This window comes from Ictidomys tridecemlineatus, chromosome 2 (genome assembly GCF_052094955.1).
Source record: "Ictidomys tridecemlineatus isolate mIctTri1 chromosome 2, mIctTri1.hap1, whole genome shotgun sequence".
In the NCBI taxonomy this organism is placed as follows: domain Eukaryota; kingdom Metazoa; phylum Chordata; class Mammalia; order Rodentia; family Sciuridae; genus Ictidomys; species Ictidomys tridecemlineatus.
In genome coordinates, this window is record NC_135478.1 from 210,341,171 (window position 1) to 210,354,495 (window position 13,325).

A 13,325-nucleotide genomic window follows, 5' to 3' on the forward strand; every position below is an offset into this window, starting at 1 on the left:
GCTCCTTGCAAGACTCAAAGTTGCCCTGGTTAAGTTTTCCTGAGCCGCAGAACGAGAACTACAATTCCCACAATGCTAAGCGCGAAAACGCAAGCCTCGGCTTCATGGCTTGCCGCCTGAGTCCCGCCTCCTCGCCCCATTGATTGGACTTCCCACTTCCGCGCCTCTGGACTTCCCTTCTCCCATTGGTGGAGGCTTCAGCGGGGTTAACAACGGAGTTCACGCTCGGCCGGCTTGGTTCTGTCAAGCCCACCGGCCTTCCCCTCCGTGCCAAGATGGCGGCAGAAGCAGCTGGTGGCAAGTACAGAAGCACAGTCAGCAAAAGCAAAGACCCTTCGGGGCTGCTCATCTCTGTGATCAGGTGAGGGAGGCAGGAGGCAGCGTCAGGGGACGGGGGCAGAGGCTCGATCTCCGCTGTGGAAGGGAGAAGGGTTCGCCGGGTTCCACCCTGCAGACCTTTTCCTTTCCTCCCTGCCTCCCCAGCCCCTCCCAGGGCCCCAGCAGCTCCACGCTTTTCAGCATCAGCAGTACCCCACTTTTCTCCCGGGCTGGGCCTAGAGGGAGGAGCCCCGCTTCACAGTCAGTAGGGGCTGAGCCCTCTAGGTTCCCTGGGCCCTAAGAGCACGCAGTTTGGGTTGGTGGAGAGAGCCAGGTGAAGGTGTGTTCATCCATTGATCAAACCTTGATTTAGCAGAGCTCTCAGAGGAAGACGACTTGTTCCCTGTACTCTGGGTGCAAGGCCGGAGACTACTGTCACGAGTTGCAGATTGTCCAACTCTGGTCACTTTCCACCACTTGTGAACGGCCGCAGCCCCACGTACAAGGGCCGGCAGTGGGCTGGTAGAAGGGCTGGGGTTTGAAGGCACACATCTGTTTTCCATTTATGTTGTGCCCTTTTCTGCCTTTCTATCCGTCTATTCCTTAACAACAAAACGAAGCAAGTTTCAAATTCTCCTTCACGCATCCTCTTCCCTGCCACGTTAGGATGAGAGTGGGAAAGGGAATCTTTTAGGAACCTGTGTTTTTAAAAAAGTGAAATAAATTGAGTACCGTTAAGGATGATACAGGCAGTAACTATAAACAACCCAAATTAGAAGTAACGAGACGTGTTTTTACATTGTTGGCACTCAAATGTCAAGTCAGTCATTTTCCATGAAACAAACACCGCTTTCTGCTCCTTTCCCCGACCTATGCTAAACTTTTGTTTGAGTTCTTGGAGGGCTCCTGGAATGTCCTGATCATCTTTTTATTTAGAAAACATTTCATCAGTGCACTATAATTATACATATTAGTGAGATTTGTTGTTACATATTCTTATATGCACACCGCATAATTTGGTCTGATCATCTTTTTAAAACTCAGGACTCATGAGTATCTGATAAGTACTAAGCAATTTGAATGAATATATCAAACTTTAATTATTTTATTTTTTGCAATATGGCGTATTGAACCCAGGGATGCTTTACCACTAAACTATATCTCTGCTTCCCCCAACCTAACTTTAAAAATATTTTGTTTTGAGACAGTCTAAGTTCCCCAGACCTGTGATCCACCTGCCTCATCCTCCACAGTTGCTGGGATTACAGGCATGTGCCACCATGCCTGGCATTTATTACAGGACAGTTTACCACTCAAGGACTAATAAAGATCCATTCTCTGGATCTTACTTAGGAGACTCAAGTTTAAGATTATGTCTTGTTAAATCATTATCAATTTCTTTTACAATTAGGAGAATAATTATGTATGGAAATACTTAATATACTTGGTAGGCCTAACAGGAAATGCTTTTTTAAAAAATTTTTTTAACATTTTTATCTTATTTATTGTTTACTTTGTCGTATGTAAAGCATTATTTGTTAAATGTTTAATGCTTCACATTAAACCTATATTCACAATATATTTACATAATCATGATTCTATAAACATTGCTTCCTACTTGTGCATGATTGGAATATCATACTATAATATCAGACTGATACAATTACTATCTTAAATTATCTTTAACTTGATATAATTATTATAAATAGTTGTAAAGTGCTTATCAGAGTCAATAAATTCACATTTGCATTTGGAAATGCTATTTTGGATTCTAAAGACCCACATTCTTGCTTTAGCTATACATGTGGTGTATGGATATGTCTCATACTAAAATTCCAACTGGAATCTTCATAATTCTCTCTGAAATTACAATAAATGAATTTGGATTTTTAAAAAATTTGTTCATTTTTTCTGCTTTACAGTCAACATTCACTTATAAGTAGTTAATGCTAGTTTTCAATATGCTGCCTGCCATTTATTATATACTTAGTCAAATTTTGTTGAGCAGATCCCCTGAGTTTTACAAAGACAAATCAGCTTTATTACCTTTGAGGGTCTATCTGGGGGATAAATGTATAAATGTTTGTAAGAACTATGACATAAGACAGAAGAGAGAGGTGAAGTAATTTGGACATGCAGGAATGTTATAGAAGGAGTAGTTACTTCCAAAGAAAGTGGAGTAGGGCCCAGGGAAGGTAGCAGCTATATACAAAGGTACTATTCTCATTTATATATTTTTGATCCTGGAGATTGTTCCTTTTTTTAATGCTTTATGTTGGTTTTCTTCAGTGCCAGTTAAATATACCCTCCATGTCTGATATTTGAAAACTGCATGGAAATCAAAAGCTTTTTTTTTTTTTACTGATACTGACTCAGAAATATACATTGCCTTTGGTGGACTCAATGTGGACTCTATGCCAGATGGGTTGCAATATGATTTTGTGATTATTCATCCATCTCTTATCTATTGGACTTGTTACCTTTATTATTGTGATTTGGGCCTGGGCATTTTTTGCTTTTAAGTCTGTTGTGTATTAACTGCTTTTCATTTTTCTTCTTTACTCTTGACCACTTCAAAGCTCCTGAATAACACTATTATCATGTCCATTGCAAGTATGGTTGGTTGGTGCCTGATCTAGCATTCTGGGCAAGTTTAGTAAAGATTGGGGTTCAGAGTTACATGTGAACGGATGCCTGGATGTTGTTAGTGCTGAAGTGTTTGTGTTTGTGTTTCAACATTTCTTTGAGTCACAGGAAACTTCAGGATTGAAGAAAGGATATTGCTCTACTTGTTGTTTCCTTTCTGATGTATTTTTGAAATTGGTTAAATTCCATTAATAGTGGCAGTGAATGAGAGGAGGATGACAGGATTCCTTCAGTGTTAAGGATTTGGGGTAGGGGAAAGGTCACATAGGGAAGAATGGAAGGGGGAATATAATTTTTGTTAGTAAATTGTGTTGTAGCTTTAAAGTAGCTACTTTGTATTTTTGTTCATTTTGTATCCTATTTGTTATCCTTCTTGCAACATTGTATTCATGATTCTTAATTTCTCAAACAAAAACTCCTCCTATCTAACTTTTTTCAAATTCTTCTCAAAGACTGTAGCTGTAGTGGTTGCTTTGGCAACAAACCTCCAAAGAAAAACCCATTTTAGGCTTGTGTTTATGAAGAGGAACCTAGTACATGCTAGTTCTCTTTCATGTTTCCCCGATCATTTTTTCATGAAATAAATTACTTGTTAATGATATAGTCCACTCATTTTTAAAAAATTTGATCAGATTAGCTTTATCTTTTTATGTCACCGAGCAGTTATTTTTATTTTTTAAATGTTCATAATTCTTCTTTAGTCCTTTTGCTCAGGTAGGTAAAAAATGTAATTTCCTTGCAATACTTTATATTGTTTTTAAAATGCTATCCCTAACAGTTGGAATAGCATTTATTATTGCAGTCATTTTTTAATATTGGATTTTTTAAAAAAATAGATAAGGTTTATGTAAGGACAGAGTAGGTGTAGATAAGGGGAATATCTAAGTCTCTATTTTAATTATTTAGTACCACATCACTATTTCCTGATGTGGTACTAAATAATTAAATGATGACTCTATTTTGCTAGTATGACAGTCTACCACTTTAAAGCATTTAAAGGACAAAATAATTTAAAATGTAGTATAATTATAACAGAAGTATTATATTTGATAGATGTATGTATTTTTAAGTGCCCAAGACTGATAAATAAACATTTCTGATCATTCAAAAAATATTGGATACAAATATTTCAGGACAGTCAGATGTCTCAAACAGTAGACTTCCAGGGCTTTACAAAAGAGGTTCTCAGACTATGGAGTGAGGGGATGGGGGGTTTGGTGAGGAGAAAGATGGTGCTTGAGATTTATTCCATTGGAGGCTGCTGCTAACTGTGTACATTTGGGGTTTAAGTCTTGCTACTGGCTCTTTAAAATGGAACTAATTGGGTGGGCAGAGTCCTGATTACCTGCTGATGTAGAGTTTGGACAGTTTGCATGTGTGTGTGCAGGCACACAAACAAACCTTTTTGTTTGGTGTGGAGTTGGAAGAGGCAGCCTTTCTACTTCGGGAAGAAAGCAAGATGACATTTTGAAGACGTTGTCTTATTTTTGTGAGTTCCTGTCAGATTTTTAATTGGGAAATGTGTCTACCACTTACTGTTAGGTGATTTGCTTTCCAATTAAATGTTGCCTCTCTTTTCTTTGTAAGTTGGCCTGTAATAGCCAGTTTAATTGGGGAAACAAAATTTAGTTGTGACTTAAGGAGACCTTATGGAAACCTCTGGGCAGAGCTTTTGTAGACAGACTCTGTAGATGTCAAGGAGAATTGAACGCAGCTAAAGGCTCACATTTCCATCAACTTTTATGCCTTCACAGATGTTGAAATTTCAAAAACTTTCAATATCCTTTATTGTAGACACCAGTTAAATTTGCTTCCTCCTCAGAGTGTATTTTGGTCAGCCCACAGTTAATTCAAAGTCATCTTTGTTGAAGGGGCCCAGGCTTTGATCAGGGCTTTGAACAAATAGCTTTGAGGTTCACAACAGAGTTTGTGGTGGGAAAGGAATGTGGTCCCTGATCCCAACTGAGTCCTGGAAGTTGTGGTAGGTGTTGTCTCCAGCACCATCTCTTCATTTGAGCCCATCTCATCATGACCTCTAGGCTTCTGCTTCTTTTTGTATCCTTGCAGATTCTTGGCACTAGTGATGCAGTGTTGCTTGCAATTTATTGTTAGAATTCATGGAGACCAAACACTTCACAAACTTTCAGGAAGTTCTGGGACACTTAACAACAGATGTGGAAGTAAAACCCTTCTCTGGTTGAACATGCAGATCTTGGGGATCCATGTCTTACTTTCTAACCCCACATGTGATTGTTAACACTGGAATTTCTTAAAGTCTTTGAGTTATTTTAGTTTTAATATTTGGTGATATGGTCAAGTTTTTTTTCAAGCTATTCTAGTTAGTTGAAGACATACGTAAGTGGTTTTGTTTGGTTAGGTAGATGTTTACTGTATTACCCATGTAACCAAGTAAAATCCTTGTGCTTAGTTCTCATTTGTAAAATGGAATGATAATTTAATCTACTGTGGTATAGGGGAGCCTTAAATGAGATATGAGTATATAAAAGCACAGAAAAGTTTGTCAAATGTTCATTTGTGGGATCTGTTGCTTCTTTGGTTAAAAACTTGATTTTAATAAATTTTCCAGATGACAACAAATATATAATGTTAATTTTCCACCAGAAATATCTTTGCCAGGTTGACAAGAATGTTTGATTGAATTCATGTTAGAATATTGTCTCTGTAACTAGAAAACCTTATACAGCTGAATTAAGATGGCAGCTATTTGATTATTTGAGATTCAGTTAAAGGAGCTAGATTTAAATACCTATGTCTTTGTCTATACTTGTTTGTGCATAAAACATACAAAAAAGAAACACAAAACGTAAACCATTAGATTAAATTCAAAATATTTTACAAACAAGAAAGGGTATCCTTGCCTAGATATCCTTGTTGTCCTTTGTTAAAATACACTATACAAATTTGTAACAAGTAGACCATAAAAGAGTTGCACTGACAAGTCATTTCCCAAAATACTACCTAGTTGTTTTGTTTTGTTTTTGGTGCCCCCAATCCTTTTTATTTTTAATTTTGAGACAGGATCTAGTTGCTGAGGCAGGCTTTGAACTTGTGATCCTCCTGTCTCAGCCTCCTGAGCCACTGCCTATTTTCTTTTTTATATTTTCATATGGATTCTGTCCATGAACGTACAGAGGTTTAATAGTTGTAATTATAACAAGCATAACATTGTTTAACATAACAAACTTTTATATTGCTGTATAACCTTTTTAGTCACATAAGTAGACTGTAGTTTTAAGTATGGAAAATACCTATATTCTCTCCACACAAAATTAACCACTGATTGCTTCCAGTTTAAAACAAAAATTACTTCACTTTTATAAAATTATTATACTCACGATAAAGAATTCAGATGATAAATATGATAACAATTGAAGATGAATGCAAAAAGAAATTATTCCGAATTTTATTTTCTGTCATTTATCATCATAGAAAATGGGTGAATCTAACTCTAGATTTCTTTTTCTCTTTTTCTGTGTGCCTGTGTATGAAATGTTGGCTGGATAGATAGGAATAATATTTTATGAAATGTGGAATCTTATTTTACATATTGACTTTATTTGCCCTCCTTTTTGAGATATGCAGATAAGTAGTAAAGCATACAAATCTTAAGTATGTGGTTGATGAATTTTCACCCATACCGATGAAGATATAGGACACTTCCAACATCTTAGAATGTTCTTTGCTTTTCAGTTTTTTCCAATGCATTTCTTTGTGTGAAGAATATCCAGCTGTTCCAATTCGTTTGTTGAAGTCTGTCCTTTCTTCCCTGTGTTATCCTTTGCACTTTTGTAAAAAATCAGGTCACCTTATATATGTGGGTCTATTTCTTGACTCTGTAGTCCATTCATGTCTATCTTGATGACATACCACACTATCTTGATTATTGCTTTTGTAAGTCTTGAAGACAGTGTGAGCCACTAAACTTTATTCTACTTTTTCAGAGTTGTTTTGGATATTCTAGTTTCTTTGCATTTCCATGCGAATTTTAGAATGAGCTGGTTTCTACAATAAAACATGTGATTTTGGTTGGAATTGTATTAAAAGTAGAGATTAATATAGTGGAATTAACAATATTGAGTCTTCTGGTCTATGAAAGGGGGTGTGTGAATCTTTCCATTTAATTTGACTTTAGTTCTCCGAAATGTTTTCTTTCTTTTCTTTTTTTCTTTTTTTTTTTAAATAGATTTAAGTGTGTAGGAATTTTACATTTTTGGTCATATTTACTTTTTCAAGTTATTGATCCCTAAAGATTAATATTCATTTTTTCCAATTCTTTTTTTTTTGTTTTAGTACTTTATTTTATATAGTTTGTATTGCTGAACCTTTTAATTCACTATTTTCCCCCTGTTCCTAATCTATTGTTAATTCCACCTAATATGATTTTTAAATAACTTTTAATTTATTCTTTTATTTTTATGTGGTGCTGAGGATTGAACCCAGTGCCTCACACATCCTAGGCAAGTGCTCTACAATGGAGCCACAACATGGGCCTCTCATCTAATATAAATTTTATCTTAAATTATGGTTTTCATCTCTGGAAGTTTTATTTGGGTCTTTGGAAGGTATCATTTCTCTGCGTACATCTTTAATGTATATCTTTAGCATAGGAAATATAAGTATTTTATGGCTCAGTTTCATTATTAATAACTTTAAAATTTGTATCATTTCAAGATTAGTTTCTATTGATTATTTCCCCCTTCATGTGTCTTGTACTTTTTGATTACATGGTAGACGTTGCATTTTTACCTTGTTGGATATTGGTTTTGGATATTTTTGTGTTCCTATAAAAATTTTTGAGCTTTTTTCCTGGGCTGTGGTTGAGTTGGAAACAATTTAGTCTTTTTAGCTCTTGTTCTAAGTTTTACTAGTTAGGAGCAGAACAACATTTAGTTTATGGCTGATTTTGTTTCACTCCTCTCTGTTCCCTATTACAGTATAATATTCTGCAGCTTTATAGAGTTAGATTTTTGTTAACTGTTTTCAAGCTATGAAATAAGTTATGAACTTGATTCTTATATTAGTGTCCAATTCTCTATGTACTGGGACTTAGCCTTGAAAAATATGAGAACTCATCATTTAACACAGTAATAAGGGAACATTCTTCTGCTACATTTGGCACTGTTGGTAAGAAAATGATACATTTCAAGATTCATAGGAAAAACCTTTTTGTCTTTTATTTATTCTTGAAAAAGTATTTGTAAAATACTTGCTAAAGGTAAAGTAGAATATAATGTAAAAGATGTTTTTTCCATTTAAAGGTGCCTATCATTGTGCTGAATATTATAGGAGACATTATTTTATATTCAAAATGTCACTTGAGAGCTTCCTAGGAATGTATGAACTCAGGCAACACCTTGACTCACCCACCTGATCTGAATATACATTTAAGTAAGAGTTCCAGATGATTTGAAAGCCTGTGAAGTTTGAGTTGCTCTTAGAACATAATGTATTTGGGGAAATAAAGAATAAAAAAATCAGTTGGAATTGTTAATATTTTTTAGCTGAAATAATGGTATTATGGCTATGTTGTTTAAAAAAGGATTATCTTAAAATGTTTACACATGTATTGAGATATAAAAATAATACCATGTAGTCTAAGCGCTGTCTAAAATAAGACACTAGTGAAGTAATTGGAGAGGAGTGTTAAAGAGTCAGAAGCAAGATTGGACTGTGTTAATAGCTGTTTGACAAGTCTGTTAATTTTTGTATATGGTTGAAAATTTCCTTGAAAGTGTATGTGTTAGGACTGGGAATCTAGTTCTGTAGTGCTTGCTATCATGCCTGAGGCCCTGAGTTTAATCCATAGTACTGCAAAAGATAAAAAAAAAAAAAAAAAAAGGGCTGGGGTTGTGACTCAGTAGTAGAGTGCTCACCTAGCATGCAAGAGGCACTGGATTCTATCCTCAGCACCACATAAATGTAAAATAAAGATATTGTGTGTCCACCTAAAACTTAAGAATAAATATATTTAAAAAAAGAGAAAAAGAAAAAGTGTGTGTTTGTGTACCTATGGTAAAGGGTAAAGGAATAGAAAACAGGTCCTATAGATTCATAAATTACAGAAATGCTACAAAATATATTCTGTTGGGCTGGGGTTGTGGCTCACTGGTAGAGAGCTTGCCTGACGTATATGAGGTACTGGGTTTGATTCTCAGCACCACATATAGGCAAATAAATAAAACTCTATCAAAAATAAATAATAAAAATTAAAAAATATATATATTCTATCACCTTCCCACCATGTGCCTTGACATATTAAAATCTTATGAATTTCTCAGTTACAGAAACCTCCAATTTGTGTGACCCAGAATTTCCAAAATGTATTAGACCACATAGAACCTATTAATATTTTGCAAAACATTGTTTCTCAGAAACCCACCAGGAAGTAAGGTTACCATGGAGGGTGCCTTAAAGAAGGATGAGAGACTTAAAATGGAAGAAAAGAGCTAGGATTTGGGTAAGGAAGTGTAGGGGCACATTTTAAGTAGACTTTGTCACCTTTAGAGTCAGTTTTTTCTCCTAGTGGGTGATTTAACTTAATTTCACATAATGGTCTTTGTTGGCTGAAACACTTTTTTATCTTTTTGTCCCCTGAAATATTCTGTGTATCTGAGTTAATTGAAATATTGAAAAACTGTGTCAGTGGTGTGTAGTAGTCAGCCCTAAGTGCTGTCTGAAATAAGACACTAGTGAATTTTCAATTGACTTTAGAGCAGAAATTGTTTACTGTCACTTGATATTAAATGAATCTCTGTGCTGTTAAGAGATGCTTTTCTTGTGCATCAAAACTTTTTGAGAGGAACTTGTTATTTTGAATTGCTACCATTGGGATGAGATTATCTTGTGTTTTGTGGGCTCTAATAAGACATAGTTAAGAAATAAGCAATCACAATGTATAATACAATATAACAAAATTCAATTTAAAAGTGCAATGTAGATTTGCTTGTGCTTTGAAGCCCTATCTTAGGTGATTATAGTGATAATAAATATCAATGATTTCTTTAATATGTAATTTTTTATGCAAACTTGGAATTATGATGAACGCTCCTTATTTTTATAACTCACTGGAAGCATTTCAAAGCTGTTCATCATATACAAAGTGTCCTTCTTAGTATAAAAGGTTTGCAGGTCTTCCCCCAGCTTGTTTAGTGTTTATATTCGGAGTAGTCCTCCTTTCCTCCTCTTCAGTTTGTGGTTTTTTCACTCCACTCATATGTGGAGCTGCGTGTTCATTTCTCTGCTGACATAAAAGGCATATGTTACTGTCAGATACTTCTTACATGGGTTGTTTCATATTTTAAAGGAAAAGAAAATCTGACTTTGAGATTGAGCTAAATAGACCTAATAGTATATCCAAAGGTCTTCTGGCTAAAAGAACTTGGGGAAAGAAAACAGGATTCACAGTTTGTAGAGTTGTGTTAGCTGTATGTTTGTGTGTGTGTGTGTGTGTGTGTGTGTGTGTATGTTGGAGTCAATTAGAAAAAGGAATATTATGTTCTGAATGGATCAGTAAGATAATACTTTTTATTATTTTTTTTCCTACTTGGAATGAGGTTCTGAAGCTAGTTAACACTTGAGCATTTTTTGAGAGTTAAACTGTACTTAGTTTCTGCCTTGTGGAAATGTTAGAATATTTTGCAAATAAAGGTGACTGCCTGTTTCATGCTCCTTTCATTATGCAAAAAAAAAAAAAAAAAAAAAGAGGGAGGGTAGCGCTAACTGGTGTGCTCAGGTGTTTGATGAGTAAAAATTACAGGAGCCTCTGACATTAGTTGGTTTCCTCAGAGGCCCGTTTTGAGGACTTTTTAGAATGGAGGGTCACTGAGGAGATTTGATTCTTACTGTAGATTGTGCTCTAAAGAGCTGTCGTTTTTCTGATAAGTGATTTTTGGATATGAGAAGCCTTACTTGTAATTAGTTTTTCTGAGTTGCTTGAAGGGATTTCCATTAATTGTTTTGTTAATCTTTTTATTTCTGGAAGAGTGGTCACTGGATGCCAACAAGGAATGCCCTTAGTAGACAATCAAGCCCATTAACTGTTTTCAGAAAGCATGATTTAATGCTAATCATTCTGCAGGTGTCTCCAAAATTCAGGTATATTACATTAAATACTTATAGCAGGTTAATTAGTTTAGTTGTCTGTAGTTGTATTAGCCAGCGGATTCTTCTTGAGGATTTGCCAAGAATCGGTGTTGTTGTGGCCAAGGAGGCCAACTAATAACATCTGCCTGAGATTTTAACCCTGAAAAATACACTGCTAGTGTTTTATGATGTGGTGTATTATTCTGCTCAGGTTGTCAAAAAATACCAGAGCCTGTGTGGCATAAACCATGGTATTGTGTCACACTTCTATAGTCTCAGAATGAGACTGGTGATACCTCTGCCTGGCTTGTAGACGGCCTCCTACTTTGCTGTGTCCCCACATCCCTTTTACTCTGAGCCTGTAGAGAGGGCTCCCTGCTGTCTCTTTTCTTGTCTAGGCTCCTCCCTGACCTCAATCTTTATATCTCCTTCTTAGGCTCTATCTCCAAATACAGTCACATTGAGGGCTGAGGTTTCAACATACATTTTGTGTGTGTGTGTTGTGTGCGTGTGGGGGGGTTCAGTACATAACCAGGTATACCCTGGAAACTGTTTATTGATCAACATACCTTAAACTGCTTCCAGAGTGATATTCTGCCATCACCAGCTGATAATCTTGAGGTCCAGGTAAGATCCCTGGTCTGTGTCTTAATTTATCACCATCAGTTGTCAACCTTCCTATATGATTTCTGGCTTATGGAATTTAATAGTCTTCAAATAACCCTCTCATACCAACACTTACACCATGCACTATTTCAAAGAACTGCTAGCTAGTTGGCTTGAACTAGTAGAAGTTTTGCTGAGAAGGGGAACTTAATAAAACACAACTTGATCCATTTTGTTTTTATAAATTCCCTAAATTCTAACCTTAGATTAAAATGAATCACTGAAAAACTTCACACATGTACCATATTCAGTCTTTCAAAACCTTTTAGCCTAAGTTGGTTTTAATGTTATATTCCTGAAGGAACTTGTAAGAAATGGTGATGTAAAATTTATTACTTTGTTTTCAGAGGGTTGTTGAGGACATCATTTGCTATGTTTGATAATGTCTCCCTTGTTTTTAAGATTTCTTTTAGAATTTAGACTAGTATAAAGTTTGTTTTCATAGAGGATCTAGAGTCTGTGTTTTTGAGATTGAGAATTATAATACTGATTCCTTTTTGCCTTGACTACCTGAAAACTCAAATTTACATTAGGGGCTCATTTCATATAAACCACGCTTGGCCACATGACTTGCTTATGCTCTGTACTCCCACTTTCTCGTGTGAATTTTCATTTCATTAATTATATTCTTGCTCAAATGATCTCAGATTTTTTTTTTTGTTTGAAAAGAGGTGGGCTATAATTAAATGCTGGTTGTGAAGTTACAACTCTTTGGCTGGGTGCTAACCCTTAAGTGGCTTCAAAGAACACCCAGAATAAAAGCCTATAAAGCGGTGCCTGGTCTGGCTCCCAGTTTCCTTCTTGACTTCCTCTACTATCACTGTCACTCTCCTGGAATCTGTACAGCCACATTAACTTCCTCACCATTCCCACTTTTCTGAACGTGCTGAACATGTCCTCCTTCAGAGCCCACATGCATCTTCTGTTCTATTGTCTAGGAATTAGTTTCCCTAGATAGTGCTTGACTTTCTCCCTCACTTCCTAGCAAACTCTAGTCAGATGCTGTTCTTCATCTGAGAGGTCCTTCCTGGCCTCCCTAGCTACAATCTATGCTTCTCTGCTTTACTGACTTCCTCTCACTGAAATGCAAGCTTCATGAGGGAGGGATTGGCATTATTTACCGCTGTATCTTTAGCTCTTCAGAACTGTGTCTGGTAAGTAATAGGTACTTAATAAATATTTGTTCAGTGATTCAATGCAATAAATAGGGGTACCATACCTATTGTTTGTCCTTGCCTAGAGATTTTTGAGCAGTTATTTCTTTGTGTAAGGCAATTTAGTTGCAATTATTTCTTAGGGCAGGGAGTTCTCTTTATGACCTTGCCAGATTCTGCATTTTGCTGCTGCATCTGTAGCTTTTACTAAGCATTTAATATACCAGCCACTGTAATAATATAGAGAAAAGGTTTGGTCTCAGTTCATTGAATAATATCCTCAAGAACTTTAGAATTGGGGAGGCTTTAGATGATTTGGACTAATAGTGTGATTCATAGATTTTTATTTTTTTTAATATTTATTTTTATAGTTGGACACAATATCTTTATTTATTTATTTATTTATTTATTTATTTTTATGTGGTGCTGAGGATCAAA

At 35.8% G+C, this 13,325-nt stretch overlaps 1 protein-coding gene across 1 annotated transcript in view; it reads left to right on the forward strand.

Moving 5' to 3' along the window:
- Positions 1 to 203: 203 nt before the first annotated feature.
- Exoc4 (exocyst complex component 4) overlaps positions 204 to 13,325 on the forward strand; it is a 782,658-nt gene continuing 769,536 nt past the window's right edge. Inside the window, exon 1 of the mRNA XM_078040565.1 lies at positions 204 to 361. Within this exon, the coding sequence (XP_077896691.1) occupies positions 276 to 361 (86 nt within the window). The 5' untranslated portion in view covers positions 204 to 275. The remainder of the gene's footprint in view (positions 362 to 13,325) is intronic.